Raw genomic sequence first — 15301 nt, forward strand, 5'->3', positions numbered from 1 at the left:
TAATCCTTTGTCTGTTGCTTCATTTGCTATTATTTTCTCCCAATCTGAGGACTGTCTTTTCACCTTGCTTATAGTTTCCTTCGTTGTGCAAAAGCTTTTAAGTTTCATTAGGTCCCATTTGTTTATTTTTGCTTTTATTTCCAATATTCTGGGAGGTGGGTCATAGAGGATCCTGCTGTGATTTATGTCGGAGAGTGTTTTGCCTATGTTCTCCTCTAGGAGTTTTATAGTTTCTGTTCTTACATTTAGATCTTTAATCCATTTTGAGTTTATTTTTGTGTATGGTGTTAGAAAGTGTTCTAGTTTTATTCCTTTACAAGTGGTTGACCAGTTTTCCCAGCACCACTTGTTAAAGAGGTTGTCTTTTTTCCATTGTATATCCCTGCCTCCTTTGTCGAAGATAAGGTGACCATAGGTTCGTGGATTTATCTCTGCGCTTTCTATTCTGTTCCATTGGTCTATATTTCTGTCTTTGTGCTAGTACCATACTGTCTTGATGACTGTGGCTTTGCCTTTCTTCAACTTTTATGACATTGACATTTTTGTCAAACTTGGGCAGGTTGTTTTGTAGACTGTCCCTTGGATTCATACTCGTATCTCTGAGTCCAATCGAAGACCACAGTGTTTATTGTAGCTTTATCTCTTTCCCACATTTGAAATGCTTTTCTCTGACAATGAGAAACATGACCCTTATTATCTACGATTTATTTGTTTTCTCAAATCTTTATGTAAAGTATTTTCAGAATTCCTAAAGTACTGCTATGTAAAAACAAATTTATTAACTAAACTACATTTGTGTACATTTCTTTTTGCTTTGAGCCTATAGTATCTGGTCAAAATAAATATTGTTTCTCAAATCTACTTAGGTTAGTTATTTTCTTCCCCATGCCCTTCAGTGTGGTATTATTATTCATTTGTAGGTGGTGCTAGTGGTAAAGAACCCACTTGCCAATGCAGGAGACACAAGAGGCAGGTTCGATCCCTGGGTCGAAGATCCCCTGGAGGAGAGCATGGCAACCCACTCCAGTATTCTTGCCTGGAGAATCCCCATGGACAGAGGAGCTTGGTGGGCTACAGTCCATAGGGTCACACAGAGTTAGACATGACTGAAGCAACTTAACACAGCACAATACAGTTAGGTTCCATTATTTCTGTTTATATCCCATTTGGGGTTCCCCTGTCATCCTAGGAGTTTGTTTTTTGTTTTTCTTTTTGCCCTGCAGTGTGTAGGATCTTAATTCCCTGACCGGGGATCAAACCCACACCTCCTACATTGGGAGCATGGAGTCTTAACCACCAGACTGCCAGGGAAGTCTGCTAGTTTATTTCAATGCATTTAGTTTGCAACCACTTTCTTACTTTCCTTATTTTTTTCCTAGAGTCTGTGAAACATGAGTATGGTTCTAAGAGTCAAAGCTTCACAAAAACCTATACTCAGAGAAGTATTACTTCTTCCTCATTCCTAGTTCCCACCCCCACTCCCTTTGGATTACAAATCTCATTCATTATCTCATGTGCAAGCTCAGAGTGAAAGTGCTGGACCTGGGAGAGGGGTTCTCTGTGATTCTATGCTCCAGTTTCCTTCTGCAGTAAATGTCTCAAAAGTCTTGATCACAAATATCCCTGACTACTGGATTCCCTGGATGTGATGTGCTGAAGGATGGGAGGGTTCACCTGAGCTCTTGGTTGTGAGCTTATTCAGTCTAAGAATTGAGGAGTTTCTTTTATTTTATTTAATTTCTTTTATTTTATTTAATTTCAGTTTAATAGAAGGTAAAATTTGTCCTGGATGCTAGTGTGGCCAATATTTATTTATTATGTCTAGAGAACTTGCTAAAATAGTAGGAAATAAAAGGCTACAGAAAAATTTTTTCTAACTAAGAAACACGAATTACAATTATCCTCTAAATAAAATCTAGTTAATTATACAAGAGAAACTTAAAAATGTTTGTTTTGCAAAAGCAGAAAAGTTACTGTTATCAAGAAAGAAAAAATCTTCATTACAAAACCCTGCAGCATGAAGAGTGTGGAGGGCTGAGCAGATTCCTCATCCCTCGCTGCCTCCCAGGTGGTTGATGTCACATATCTGGGAGTGGTATGCAGTGACTTGTTTCATTCAAGGCTGGAAGTAAATGATACACTGGTGACCTTAGCAGTGACCTTAGTCTGGGTCCTGCTGGAGTCCCAAGATATGACAACAACAGGTGCTTAAAGGCAATGTCACTGGCCCTGTTTGTGATTGTATTAGGGTTTAGACATGGGTTCCAGATACTTTTAGACAAAAGGTAGAAAGGAACTACATATCAAATTATCAACAAAAGAGACACGGATGTATAGAACAGACTTTTGAACTCTGTGGGAGAAGGCTTTCTGTGGGAGAGGGTGGGATGATCTGAGAGAATAGCATCGAAACATGTATATTATCAAGTGTGAAACAGATTGCCAGCCCAGGTTGGATGCATGAGACAAGTGCTCAGGGCTGGTGCACTGGGAAGACCCAGAGGGATGGGATGGAGAGGGAGGTGGGAGGTGGCTGATTCATGTCAATGTATGGCAAAAACCAATACAATATTGTAAAGTAATTAGCCTCCAACTAATAAAAATAAATGAAAAAGAAAAAAAACAAGGGAATTCAAGAAAAACTTGAAATACTTCATTGACTACACTGAAGCCTTTGACTGTGTGGATCACAACAAACTGTGGAAAATTCTTAAAGATGGGAATACCAGACCACCTTACCTGCCTTCCTGAGAAACCTGTATGCAGATCAAGAAGCAACAGTTAGAACCAGACATGAAACAACGGACTGGTTCAAAATTGGGAAAGGAATATGTCAAGGTTGTATATTGTCACCTTGCTTATTTAACATATGCAGAGTACATCATGTGAAATGCTGGGCTGGATGAAGCTCAGGCTGGAGTCAAGATTGCTGGGAGAAATATCAATAACCTCAGATATGCAGATGACACCACCCTAATGGCAGAAAGTGAAGAGGAACTAAAGAGCCTTTTGATGAGGGTGAAAGAGGAGAGTGAAAAAGCTGGCTTAAAACTCAACATTCAAAAAACTAAGATCATGGCATCCAGTCCCATCACTTCACAGCAAACAGATGGGGGGGGGTGGGAAATGGAAACAGTGACAGACTATATTTTCTTGGGGTCCAAAATTACTGCGGACTGTGACTGTAGCCATGAAATTAAAAGACGCTTCGCTCCTTGGAAGGAAAGCTATAACAAACCTAGATAACATATTAAAAAGCAGAGACATCACTTTGCTGACAAAAGTCCATATAGTCAAAGCTATTGTTTTCCCAGTAGTCATATATGGATGTGAGATTTGGACCATAAAGAAGCTGAATGCCAAAGAATTGATGCTTTTGAACTGTGGTGCTGGAGAAGACTCTTGAGAGTCCCTTGGACAGCAAGGAGATCAAACCAGTCAATCCTAAAGGAAATCAACTCTGACTATTCACTGGAAAGAATACTTTGGCCACCTGATGTAAAGAGTTGACTGTCTGGAAAAGATCCTGATGCTGGAAAAGTTTGTAGACAGGAGGAGAAGGGGATGACAGAGGATGAGATGGTTGGATGGCATCACAGACTCAATGGACATTAGTTTGAGTGCAAACTTGGGGAGATGGTGAGGGACAGGGAAGCCTGGCTTGCTGCAGTCCATGGGGTCACAAAGAGTCAGACACTGTTGATTGAGGGACTGAACAACAGAACGGTAAGTAAAAGCACAGGCTTTGGACTCAATTCAACTTGGGGTGAACTCCAGCCCTGCTACCTACTGATTATGTAACCAAGTTGCTTAACTCTCTGCACCTCAGTCTTAGCATCTGCACAAATGAAATGATAACAGTACTTAACTCAAGGGGATGAAAATTAAAGGGGATGATGCACATAAATGGCTTTGTGTTTAGCACATGGGTTACTGCCCTGTTCTCCTTGCCCTAAGAAGGACAAGGAACTTAGACCAGAGATGTGATCGAAAGCCCAAGGGGTATTGGTGACCTATTGTGGGGGAGGAGTATGTAGGAAAGACTTTAGAAAAAGTGACTTCTGAGCCCCCTGAGGGACACAGCAAGCCCTAATTACATGGATATTCTTTCTAATACTGCTGTTGCAAATATTAGTATTGGGTAATGCATGTTTCTGGTTATTGGATCTTCCAGAAAAAGCACATATTTAAAAGTTTTTTTAAAGTTTATTTATTTATTTTTTCAGTTTATTTATTTATTTATTTTACTTTACAATATGTATTGGTTTTGCCATACATTGACTTGAATCCGACATGGGTGTACATTTTTTTAAAAACAAGTTGTGGTTTTTTTTTTAAGTTTAAAATTCTTAAGTTATTAGAAAGGCCATATGAGGCCCTAAGAAAGACTGAGGAAGTTGGAGACTGATGGGAAGGATTTGAGATGGCAGCCTGCCTAGGATATACCATTTGAAAATGAAAGTGTTAGTTGCTCAGTCGTGTCTGACTCTTTGCGACCATGGTTTGATCCACGGGGTTCTCCAGGCAAGAATACTGGAGTGGGTTGCCATTCCCTTCTCCAGGGGAGCTTCCCGACCCAGGGATCGAACCCGGGTCTCCTGCATTACAGGCTGATAGTTTACCATATGAGCTACCAAAGAAGCTAGATGTACCATTTATTAAAACCAAACAACAAACACACAGCAGAGGGTAGAAAGGGGTAATCTGAATGGAAAAGTAATGTCTGAGCATGCGTGCTAATGGGCCTAGGGAAGCTGCAGTGGCCAACATCTGAGCATGCGTGCTAATGGACCTACGTAACCAACCGGCAGTGGCCAATTTTGGCGGGAGCCAATCCTGCTTCAAGCAGGAAACTTCAAGTTTCCACCCACTTTGAATAGGCGCTCCTGTCTCTGGAGAATTGACTGTTAGGTGACCCCATTCCTGCCTCTCTTACCCCGCCCACTCTCCTGATCTCTGATTAGCCAGATCAAGTTTGCTTACTGTTCTGATTGGTTGGTTGTCCTTGGTCGGTTGAATTGTGGGATTTCGTCCCGATATCGAGCGGCACTTTGTCGCCACTTCACCTCTGAGGTAAGCCCTCTCTGAGGGTCTCTCTAGTCAGGTTAAGGGGAGCAAGTAAAAAAACTGGGAGCTACTGTCGATAATTCAAGCAACTGAATATTTTCTGTACCTCCTAACATCCTCAAAATCGTTACGACTGAGAGACGACTTAAAGCCTTTCGGGGTGATCCCCGTCAGGCAGACATAAAACTATAATTATCTTCGGTCTGTGAGACTTCCTAATTGTTCTCCCTGAGGGAAGCAAGACTCCCCTCAGTCCGAGAAACCCACAAATGAGCCAGAAGCCCCTATATTTCCTCAACCAGAGAGGTTGCCTAAGGGACTCTTTTATTGCCTCCTCTGGTATAAAGAATCAATGTTCTTGGCCTCAGACTCTCCCTTCCCCGAGAGAAACTCCCAAAGCTCTCTCCTCCCCGAGAGAAATTCCCAGTACTATCGGTTTGGAGGACACCAGATTGCTTCATTGAAACTTCCCACATTCTCAGCCTGAGTGATGGGTGATCCTGTAGTGTTAGAGATGCCAGCTCTCTTCACTTTAATGATTTTCAAAAAGGTAGTAATAGCCTTTTAAAAATCAGGATATAGTTGATTTATAATATATTAATTTCACACATACAACAAATTGATTCAGTGTATTTATAGATTATACTTCCTTTAATGTTATTACAAAATAATGATGTTTTTTGTATTGTACAATATGTCCTTATTGCTTCTTTACATGCTTATTTCTTTGTTGGTTTCTTTAAAATTCTGCATATAAGTAATAACATACGGTATTTGTCTTCTTCTGTCTGATTTATTTCACTAGCATAATATACTCCAAGTCCATTCATGTTGCAAATGACAAAATTTTATTCTTTTTATGACTGAGTAGTATTCCCTTGTGTGTCACTCACACACACACACACATGCATATATATATATACACACACCACAGCTTCATCCGTTATCTGTTTATAGATACTTAAGTTACTTTCTATATCTTGGCTAGTATAAATAATGCTGCTGTGCATATTAGGCTATGTGTATCTTTTCAAATTAATGCTTTTGTTTTGTTTTGGTTATATACCCAGGAATGGAATTACTGCATCTATTGTACTTCTATTTATAGTTTTTTGATATACCTTCACACTGTTTTCCACAGTGGCTAAACCAATTTACATTCCCACCAACAATATATAAAAGTACCCTTTTTCCACATCCTCCCCCAATGTTTGTGGTTTGTGGTCTTTTTGATGATAGCCATTCTGGGAGGTGTGAGGTGATATCTCATAGTGTTGGGTTTTTTTTTAAATATTTTATTTATTTGGCTGCACTGGGTCTTAGTTGTGGCACATGGGATCTTCAGGCCTCAATGCTGCATGCAGAATATTTAGTTAAGGCATGCAAAATCTTTTTAGTTGCCATATGTGTACTCTTAGTTGTGGCATGTGAATTCTTAGTTGAGCCATGTGAACTCTTAGTTGCAGCATGGGAGATCTAGTTCCCTGACTAGAGACTAAACCCAGACCCCCTGCATGGGAGCCATGGAGTCTTAGCTGCTGGACCACCAGGGAAGTCCCTCTCATTGTGGTTTTGATTTGCATTTCTGTGATGATTAGCAATATTGGGCACCTTTTCATTGACTTGGCCGTTTGCATGTCTTCTTCAGAAAAATGCCTATTCAGTTATTCTGCCCATTTTTAAATAGGGTTCTTTGGTTTTTTAATATTTTTATAAGCTATTTATATAATTTAGAAATTAACCCTTTATCAGTCATATCATTTGAAAATATTTCTCTCTTTCAGTAGGTTGTCTTTTTGTTTTGTCGGTGGTTTCCTTTGCTGTGCAAAAGCTTTTTCTTACACCATATAAAAAATAAACTCAAAATGGATTAAAGACCTAAATATAAGACCTGAAACCATAAAACTCCTAGAAGAAAACACAGGCAGAACACTCTTTGACATAAATTGTAGCAATAATTTTTGTACCTGTCTCTTAAAGCAAACTAAACAAAAAGAAAAAATGGTACCTAATTATGGGAGAAGGCTAGAGTGGGATGATCTGAGAGAATAGCATTGAAACATGTATATTATCAAGTGTGATATTGTTTTGATTATTGTAGCTTTGTAGTATAGTCTGAAGACACCTTCGGCTACTAGTTTGTGAGTGTGATACCTCCAGCTCTGTTCTTGTTTCTCAAGATTATTTTGGCTATTTGGAGTCTTTTGTGTTTCCACACAAAATTTATTTATTTTTTCCCAATTATTTTTATTAGTTGGAGGCTAATTACTTTATAATATTGTAGTGGTTTTTGCCATACATTGACATGAATCAGCCATGGATTTACATGTGTTCCCCATCCCAATCCCCCCTCCCACCTCCCTCCCCATCCCATCCCTCTGGGTCATCCCAGTGCACCAGCCCCAAGCACTTGTCTCATGCATCCAACCTGGACTGGCAATCTGTTTCACACTTGATAATATACATGTTTCGATGCTGTTCTCTCAGATCATCCCACCCTCGCCTTCTCCCACAGAGTCCAAAAGTCTGTTCTGTACATCTGTGTCTCTTTTTCTGTCTTGCATATAGGGTTATCGTTACCATCTTTCTAAATTCCATATATATGCGTTAGTATACTGTATTGGTGTTTTTCTTTCTGACTTACTTCACTCTGTATAATGGGCTCCAGTTTCATCCATCTCATTAGAACTGATTCAAATGAATTCTTTTTAATGACTGAGTAATATTCCATGGTGTATATGTACCACAGCTTTCTTATCCATTCGTCTGCTGATGGGCATCTAGGTTGCTTCCATGTCCTGGCTATTATAAACAGTGCTGCAATGAACATTGGGGTGCACGTGTCTCTTTCAGATCTGGTTTCCTTGGTGTGTATGCCCAGGAGTGTGATTCCGGAGTCATATGGCAGTTCTATTTCCAGTTTTTTAAGAAATCTCCACACTGTTCTCCATAGCGGCTGTACTAGTTTGCGTTCTCACCAACAATGTAAGAGGGTTCCCCTTTCTCCACACCCTCTCCAGCATTTATTGCTTGTAGACTTTTGGATAGCAGCCATTCTGACTGGCGGGGTTTCCACACAAAATTTAAAATTATTTTTTCTAGTTCTGTGAAAAATGCCATCTCTAGGTAATCTTTTATGATCCTTTGTATTTATGTGGTGTTGGTTGTAACTTCTCTTTATTCATTTCTGATTTTATTGATTTGGGCCTAGTAATACACTTTAAATTCACTCATATTAGTGATCTTCATTTCTTTTCAACAGAGAAAAATCCCACATCCCTCTGCCTGAAAACTGAAACCTTTCAATCAGAGACACCATATGATCTCTGGGACTCACCTCCCCTGTCCTCTTTTGCCTCAAAACAGCCCCCCTCAATAATACTATACATTGACTTCACTACTTCCCCAACAAGTTTCTTATATCTTTCCTTCAAAATAAGCCAAACCAGGCAAGCTACTAACAACAGTAACCAACCTCCCTCAAAGACTCAGTACTACTTTGATCATGCACACAGAAAACATGTCATCCCTAATCACTACTTCTTTCAGAGACCTCCAGCTTCCTGTTCTCATCTGATTTCCCCACCCTCATGTCCTTCCTCAGGGACAGATAAGCCAAGGATGGAGAAAAGTAGAACCTTAATTACAGGTGACTAACTGAGTGTGCAGTTCCTTCAACACTTTCTCCCCTGACAGAACCTTTGGCCTTGTGTCTGGAGAGACCCAGGCTGTGTTCCTTCTAGATAAGCGCCATGAACATAGGCAGCGTCTTCAAAAACTCCAGAGGAGATAGGCAGAAATTAAAGAAGGAACCCAAGGTGAGTTGATCTGGAGAGGGCAGAGGAGTGGCCCAGGGGACAATGTATGGTGACTAGATTTCTGGGCATTGGGGGTTGGGGGAGGGTCAGAGGCACTGGGAACAAGGAGCAGCATGGCAGGAGGAGATCCAGAGCTTCTGACCCTCACTCTGTCCTTGCCTGGTGTCCTTGGGGCACTGGATTGGATGGCTCTCAGTCTATTCTGGAAGGTGAGAGAAGAGCATGCCACCAGCATTAAGCACCTACTACATGCCAGACAAGAGCCTAGGCAATGTTACCCATTTTCTCTGTTAGCCATGACTAGAGAGGGATTATTAGCTCCATTTTATAGATCTAACATGGAGGCCCTGCAGCCAAGGAAGAGCTCCTGGCTGAAAGTCAGACATGTTTAGCTGAGTCATTGCTGGGATTTATTTTTCTTTCTTTTTTAGGCTTTCAAGGATATTTCCAAATACTTCTCTAAGGAAGAGTGGGCACGTTTGGGATACTCGGAGAAAATCAGCTATGTGTATATGAAGAGAAACTATGAAACCATGACTCGCCTAGGTAATAGAATGTTCTGGGTCCAGACAAGGCTGGGAATAAATGATGATTCCTCTTTACAAGCCATGGTTTATTCTTCTTAGGCTATGCCAAGTGTCCCGCATTTGTTCTTTTCTGTGGGAAGAAATCCCAGGGCAGTTTTCAAGCCTTCTGCTCTTTTAAATCCTGTGCAGGGCTGTGGGCTGAGAGTGGCCACAGAAATGCTCAGACCTGAATTCCATGCATTTCTCTCTCACTGGCCGTGGTTCAGATTCCCCCTGCCCAGCTGATGAACTTTACTGTTGGTGCTGTGTCCCAGCATTTCCCCCTCCTCTCAGGTTGTCTGTTAAGAAACAAATATTTTGCATTATTCTAGGTCTCAAGGGTACCCTACCAGCTTTCATGTGTCCTAAAAAGGGAGCCACAAAATCCAAGCATTGTGAGGAAAAGGGTAAGTGACAGGAAAGAGTCTTCTGAAGCCCATTTATGCTGGGTTCCAGATGGGGAAAGATTCTCAGGACTTTGTTCCCTCAAAAGCATCATGGTTGAGTGAAAAAAAAAATTGAATGCAGAAGGTTAAGCACAGTCAGAGGCCATTCATATATAACCCTAAAACATGCAAAACAAGAATATATATATATATATATATATATATATATATATATTTATGGATAGAAAGTATTTGGTAAATGTATAAAAACGAAAATGAGAATAAAACCCATCAAACTCTGGAATGAAGAAGTGGAAAAGGAAGGAGGGTAGGGATCAGTGAGGGCCACACTGATGGCTTTAGCTGTGACTTGTTTATAGTGTTTTGTTATATTTTGAATAAAGAGCTCAGAGCGATCTGAAGTAGTTGTGAGATAATATTGAAATCCAGCTAGACCCAGTGGTAGATGCGTGTTTCAAATAGTATTGTCCATAATTTTATGCATGTTTGAAACATTTCTTTTTAAAAGAGTTAGTTCTTGCTAAGCACCATTAATGAATCACAGGATGATTAAGAAAAATTTAAAGTGTAAATCCACTCAAAACTTCCAAAATAATAGTGCATAGGTATTGGATAACTATCTTAAGAAAATGATTAACATGTAATGACATATGGTTGTTTGCTTGTGTTTTATCAAAACCAAATCGTTGTCTCACTCCTAATCGAACCTGGTTCTATGTGTTGAGTTTGGAAGAGAGTTTGAGAGTAATCTTCCACACATTGACCTTTCCTACGGGTCAATGAGCAGAGGCAATGTAAGGTTTAAAAAGTGACAGATTCTAGAAATCTTTGTGCATCTGAGCAGTGTATGTACTTAAAAAGGGGATGTGATGTGTTCATTTGCTCTTTTGCTCTAACAGCACAGTTGTGAGAAGACAGGGTGAGAATGTTCAAACTGTCTCCAGTAGTCCTTTGTTTGAATCTAGTTTAACAGACCAGATTCCACAAGCTCCCAGAATTACTGTAAGGGGCTAAAAAGCCAGTGCTTGAGTATCTACAAAGTTTTTGATATTAAAGAGGTATCTTTATACTGGAAACATTCCATAACCACTGGACTAAGTCATCCATGGTTCGTTTCACATTTAACAGTTTCATTAAGGTGTAATTGACACACTATGAAATTCACCATTTTAAGTATAGAGTGATTTTTGACTAAAGACCAATCAATTTACTTCTTTGGCGAAAAAAGTAAGAAATGTATAATAGGATAGGATAAGGCAATGATGGGGTTTAGTTTGCATTTTATAAACCATCAGAAGAAAAATTCTGAATTGATGCTGCAAATAAATACCAAAACCATTGTTATTCAAAGGCTAGTCTCAGAGTAACTCCTTGATGAGTGGACTCCTCACCCTCTGCTGCAGAAATCCCTGATAGTACAGGAGCCTCTGCAACTTGAGAATGTTTACCAACAACAAAAACAAATTTCTGACTTGTCACCTCCTTTTAGATGAATCTCCTCAAGGGACTTCCAGCATGCAATTGAGAAAACGCCAGAAGGTGAGTGCCTCCCAGATCCAAAGAGCCAGAGACTGTTTATCTCTCTGTAGATGTGAATATTGGGATAAAATTGGGAAGATAGTCTGGCCCTCACTGCCTCCCTTTCCTGACCTCTTTATCACAATTCCTGATGTAGTACCAAGAGCTAAATAATAATTAACAACAATTGTGATAGCTGTTACTTCTTTTGATTTCATAGTGATGACAGATACTATTTTAGGCAGTTCACATGGATTAGTGTATTTAGCCCTTAAAACTTCTATAATGTTACTGCTATTATTATCCTCAAATAATGAGGTTATTATTAGTATTATTAAATACTGCTGCTCATAATAATGCAGATACTGTGGTGCAGAGACGTTAAATAATCTGCTTGAGACCACAGTGGCTGTTCCCTTCTCCAGGGGATCTTCCTGACCCAGGGATCAAACCTGGGTCTCCTGCATTGCAGGCAAATTCTTTACCATCTGAGCCCACCAGGGAAGCCCAACAGTGGCAGTGGTAGTAGTCTAATCCAAAGCCCCAAACCATTTCCAAATTCATAAGCTTTTTCACATGTTTCTGAAGCTCAGGCATTTCCCCTAAACTTTGCAGATGCTGCTGACACTTCTGTTTAGACACCCACTCTCACAACAGGGCCCCTTTCGTGTTGCTTGGGAATCACTTGAACTGTCAGCCCCTCTCTTCTGTGAGCTCCTTAGGGAGCTTGTCTGCCCCTGAGGCATCTCTGAAGCCCCAGTTCCAGCCCAGGAAGACCCCTAGAGGTTTATTGAATAAATTCTTCCGCAATTGCAGATTAAACTATAGTTTAGAGGGTAAAGAGATCTGGTGGTTGGGTTACCAGTACCATTGTGGACATGGTTGAAGAGAGAATTCAAAGAGGGGTCATAAAAGTGTTTGTTTTTATTATTATCACATTTAAACAGCATTTATAGCCTTAGAAAGTTCTTTCACTTAGCTTGTTTTACAGTTGTTCACTGATACATAAATGAGGGAGCTGATTATATAGTTATCGTTCACAGTTTTATAAACAAGAGCTGAATGAAGGTTAGCTTTAAGATCATTGGTCAGTGACACACCCTGACACAAGTAGAATTCGTACAGTAACCACCTCACCTAGTTCCACGTGAAATGTTCTTGCCAAGGTAGGACAGGATGTCACATCTGGCATCACTTTCTTGGCTGTCTGCGTGAATTTATGTGAACCATTCTCTCTTCTCCTTTCCCTATATTCATCTCTCCCACACCATTTGCCAGCAGTGTTTTGTCCCCTCTGTACATTGTTCCCACAGCTGTCAACTAGCTTATCTTCAATCCCTTAGATTTTATAGAAGCCCCTCCTCATTTTCACAGACCTCATGGACTGTTAGAATGCTCTACTTTCCCATGTCTTCCATGTACCACACTCCTGCTCACATGGAGATTTCTTTTGGTGAGGGTGTCAGACTGGAAAAAGCGTGAAAACAAGCATTCTAATCCTGGAAACACCCTTCATTTAGACCATTCCATTTCCTTCTAATTTCCTAGATTATTCATAATTTAGGTACAGGTAATATAATGATCCCCCAGACTTGTTGAGAACGTTAATTAAGGTACTGCACAAGAAAACACTTTGTAAGCTCTAAAGCACTTGAAAAATGGATACTGATTGTATGTGACTTTCACTTTAAGAAGGTGACGCCCAAGAAGCCTGTAAAGGAAAAAAAACGTTCGGAGTTAGAACCAGGAACATCAGGCCCAGAGCAGGCGCAGAGACAGCTGCGCCCCCTGGACAAAGCAAGTACCTCTGCTCAACAGAGTAAGAAAACATCAGGTAAGAGAAACAACTTTTCTTACTTGTTTGGGAACAACTCCTCTGTCTTCCCTGGCCATGTTCAAGTGAATGGGTTAGTCATAGGAGATGTATCCTGGACAGGCCTGGGGCCAGGCTGGGCTGAGAGCTTGCTCAGCTCCAGCTGAAACTTTTGAGCTGACTTCCAGGGTCCTCACTGCTGGGGCCTGGATTTGATCCCTGATCAAGGAACTAAGATCCCACAAACCACTTGGCATGGCCAAATTTTTTTTTAAAAGCTAACTTACAGAACCACAGATCTGAGTTGTCATCGATATGAAAGCCATGTAACTGGAAGAAGCCTTTCAAATTCTCTGAGCTCCAGATTCCTAGTCCATAAAATGGAAATAAAGAATTGGAGTTCGCAGGCTGTTCAAAGGTGTTCAATTCAAGGGACTTTGCTGGCAGTCCAGTGGTTAAGACTGCGCTTATCTGCAGGGAGCATGGGTTCAATCCCTGGTGGGGGAATTCAGGTCATTCCATCTGTGATAACTTGGGAACACATCTTACTCAGAGTTTTATCCCCACCCTCAGCTCAAAGCCTGATACACAGTATGCCCTTAACATATCTGCTGAGTGAAAGAAGGTCAGAATAAATGTGGTAAGTAATCTAAACTTGCTTACTGGGACACTAAACCTGACGATGAAAGGAGCCAGAAGCTAAAACTCTTAACTGCCGTTTGGTGTGTATTTGGTGTGTTTTGGTGCGGGTTTAACCTCTCAGCCTCTTCGAGCCAGAAAGTGTGCAAAACAGACTATGTAGAAGTCCTGTGGCCACTTGGGAGGGAGAAGGCATCTCCTTATCTGACAAAACAAGACCCGACACTCCCTAACCCACCCAAACCCCATTTACCAACTCTTCTCCAGGATCCAAGAGAAAGAAGGTTAATGTTTGGGCCTACAGACTGCGAGAAAGAAATCCGGTGGCCTATGAAGAGATCAGTGATCCTGAGGAGGATGACTAACTCTGTAAGTGACCTTTCTCTCCATCCCCACATCCCTGCAAAAGGCACTGTTCTCATATGGTAGTTGTATCCCATCTTGTCACTTTTTCCTTTCTCCCAGTCCCTTGGGGGTGCAGCTCTGAGGCTAAATGAGAAGGATTCCCTTGCTTTTTCTACTTCCTGCTCTATATATCCAGAGATCTTCCCTCCCCAGGATGCTGTGGGCTCCCAAACCCCAGGTCAGCTTCTAGCATGTAGGTCACACCTTCCTCTAGCCGAAAAACTCACTGGACAGTTGACAGAGTAGCTGCAGCCTGTACAGAAGGTTGGTCTTAAGGAGCAGTGAAAGGTGCACATAGACCACAAGGCAGGATGGAATCGGAGTGCACAGGGGCCATGCAGTTCAAAATGAGGAGCTGAATAGTAATTTATCAGTCAGTGGGAACTTGTTGTCACTTATTTTCCTTCTCTTTCCTTGCCTCAGCCTCAAGGATGTGACAAGTGCCCATGATAAGAAGCAGAACTTGGTGGCTATTCGTGAATATGGGCATGGCTTTGAATTCCTAGCATGTGAAAGAAGGAGTTCACAACAGTTTAACAGGATTTTTCTTACTGTGTGCCAAGCGTTATTAAAGTTGTGTTAATGAGCAAGACATATACCTTGTGTTTTCTGTGTTTCTGTCTATGTATCCATGCCTGTAGGGCTTCCCAGGTGGTGCTAGTGGTAAAGAATCTGCCTGCCAAATGAGACGCAGGTTTGATCCCTGGGTCAGGGCAATCCCCTGGAGGAGGGCATTGGCAACCCACTCCAGTATTCTTGCCTAGAGAATCCCACGGACAGAGGAGTCTGGCAGGCTACAGTTCATAGGGTCACACAAAGTTGGACACGACTGAAGTGACTTAGCATGCACACACATCCATGCCTCTACCTTAAAAATAAACAAATATTGTCATACATCCTTTGTACAGAACAGCACTAACCTCCCCCTCTCCAGATGTAACTACTGAGGGCAGTTCTGTGTGTTTTATTGCAAACGTTTTTTTCTGTATTTACACACACACACAGGGTACCAATATGAGCATCTCTCACCTGCTTTTCCCCATTAGCAGCATGTCCTGAACAAGTCTG

General features: G+C 41.1%; 1 protein-coding gene across 3 annotated transcripts; it reads left to right on the forward strand.

The window, feature by feature from the left end:
* Positions 1 to 4891: 4891 nt before the first annotated feature.
* LOC110142146 (protein SSX1-like) lies at positions 4892 to 14827 on the forward strand. 3 transcript variants are annotated; one of them, XM_020901184.2, is made up of 8 exons: positions 4892 to 5073; positions 8764 to 8885; positions 9317 to 9431; positions 9784 to 9858; positions 11348 to 11397; positions 13069 to 13210; positions 14096 to 14197; positions 14657 to 14827. In XM_020901184.2, the coding sequence occupies exons 2-7, from the start codon at positions 8820 to 8822 to the stop codon at positions 14191 to 14193; spliced, it is 546 nt and encodes a 181-aa protein (XP_020756843.2). In that variant the 5' UTR covers positions 4892 to 5073; positions 8764 to 8819; the 3' UTR covers positions 14194 to 14197; positions 14657 to 14827. The 3 variants fall into 3 exon arrangements, with proteins under 3 accessions (XP_020756843.2, XP_020756846.2, XP_020756845.2); XM_020901187.2 differs by lacking the exon at positions 14657 to 14827 and adding an exon at positions 13763 to 13829 and having other exon boundaries at positions 14096 to 14180; XM_020901186.2 differs by lacking the exon at positions 14657 to 14827 and having other exon boundaries at positions 13763 to 14187.
* The last annotated feature ends 474 nt before the right edge of the window (positions 14828 to 15301 follow it).

Source organism: Odocoileus virginianus, unplaced genomic scaffold (assembly GCF_023699985.2).
Source record: "Odocoileus virginianus isolate 20LAN1187 ecotype Illinois unplaced genomic scaffold, Ovbor_1.2 Unplaced_Contig_22, whole genome shotgun sequence".
Lineage (NCBI taxonomy): Eukaryota > Metazoa > Chordata > Mammalia > Artiodactyla > Cervidae > Odocoileus > Odocoileus virginianus.

Excerpts from the sequence above, each read along its gene's own strand:
- LOC110142146 (XM_020901184.2), top strand. The coding sequence starts at position 8,820 with ATGAACATAGGCAGCGTCTTCAAAAACTCCAGAGGAGATAGGCAGAAA. Across the intron at positions 9,432-9,783 it reads TGAAACCATGACTCGCCTAG|GTCTCAAGGGTACCCTACCA; the intron begins GTAATAGAATGT and ends GCATTATTCTAG. Across the intron at positions 13,211-14,095 it reads ACAGAGTAAGAAAACATCAG|GATCCAAGAGAAAGAAGGTT; the intron begins GTAAGAGAAACA and ends ACTCTTCTCCAG.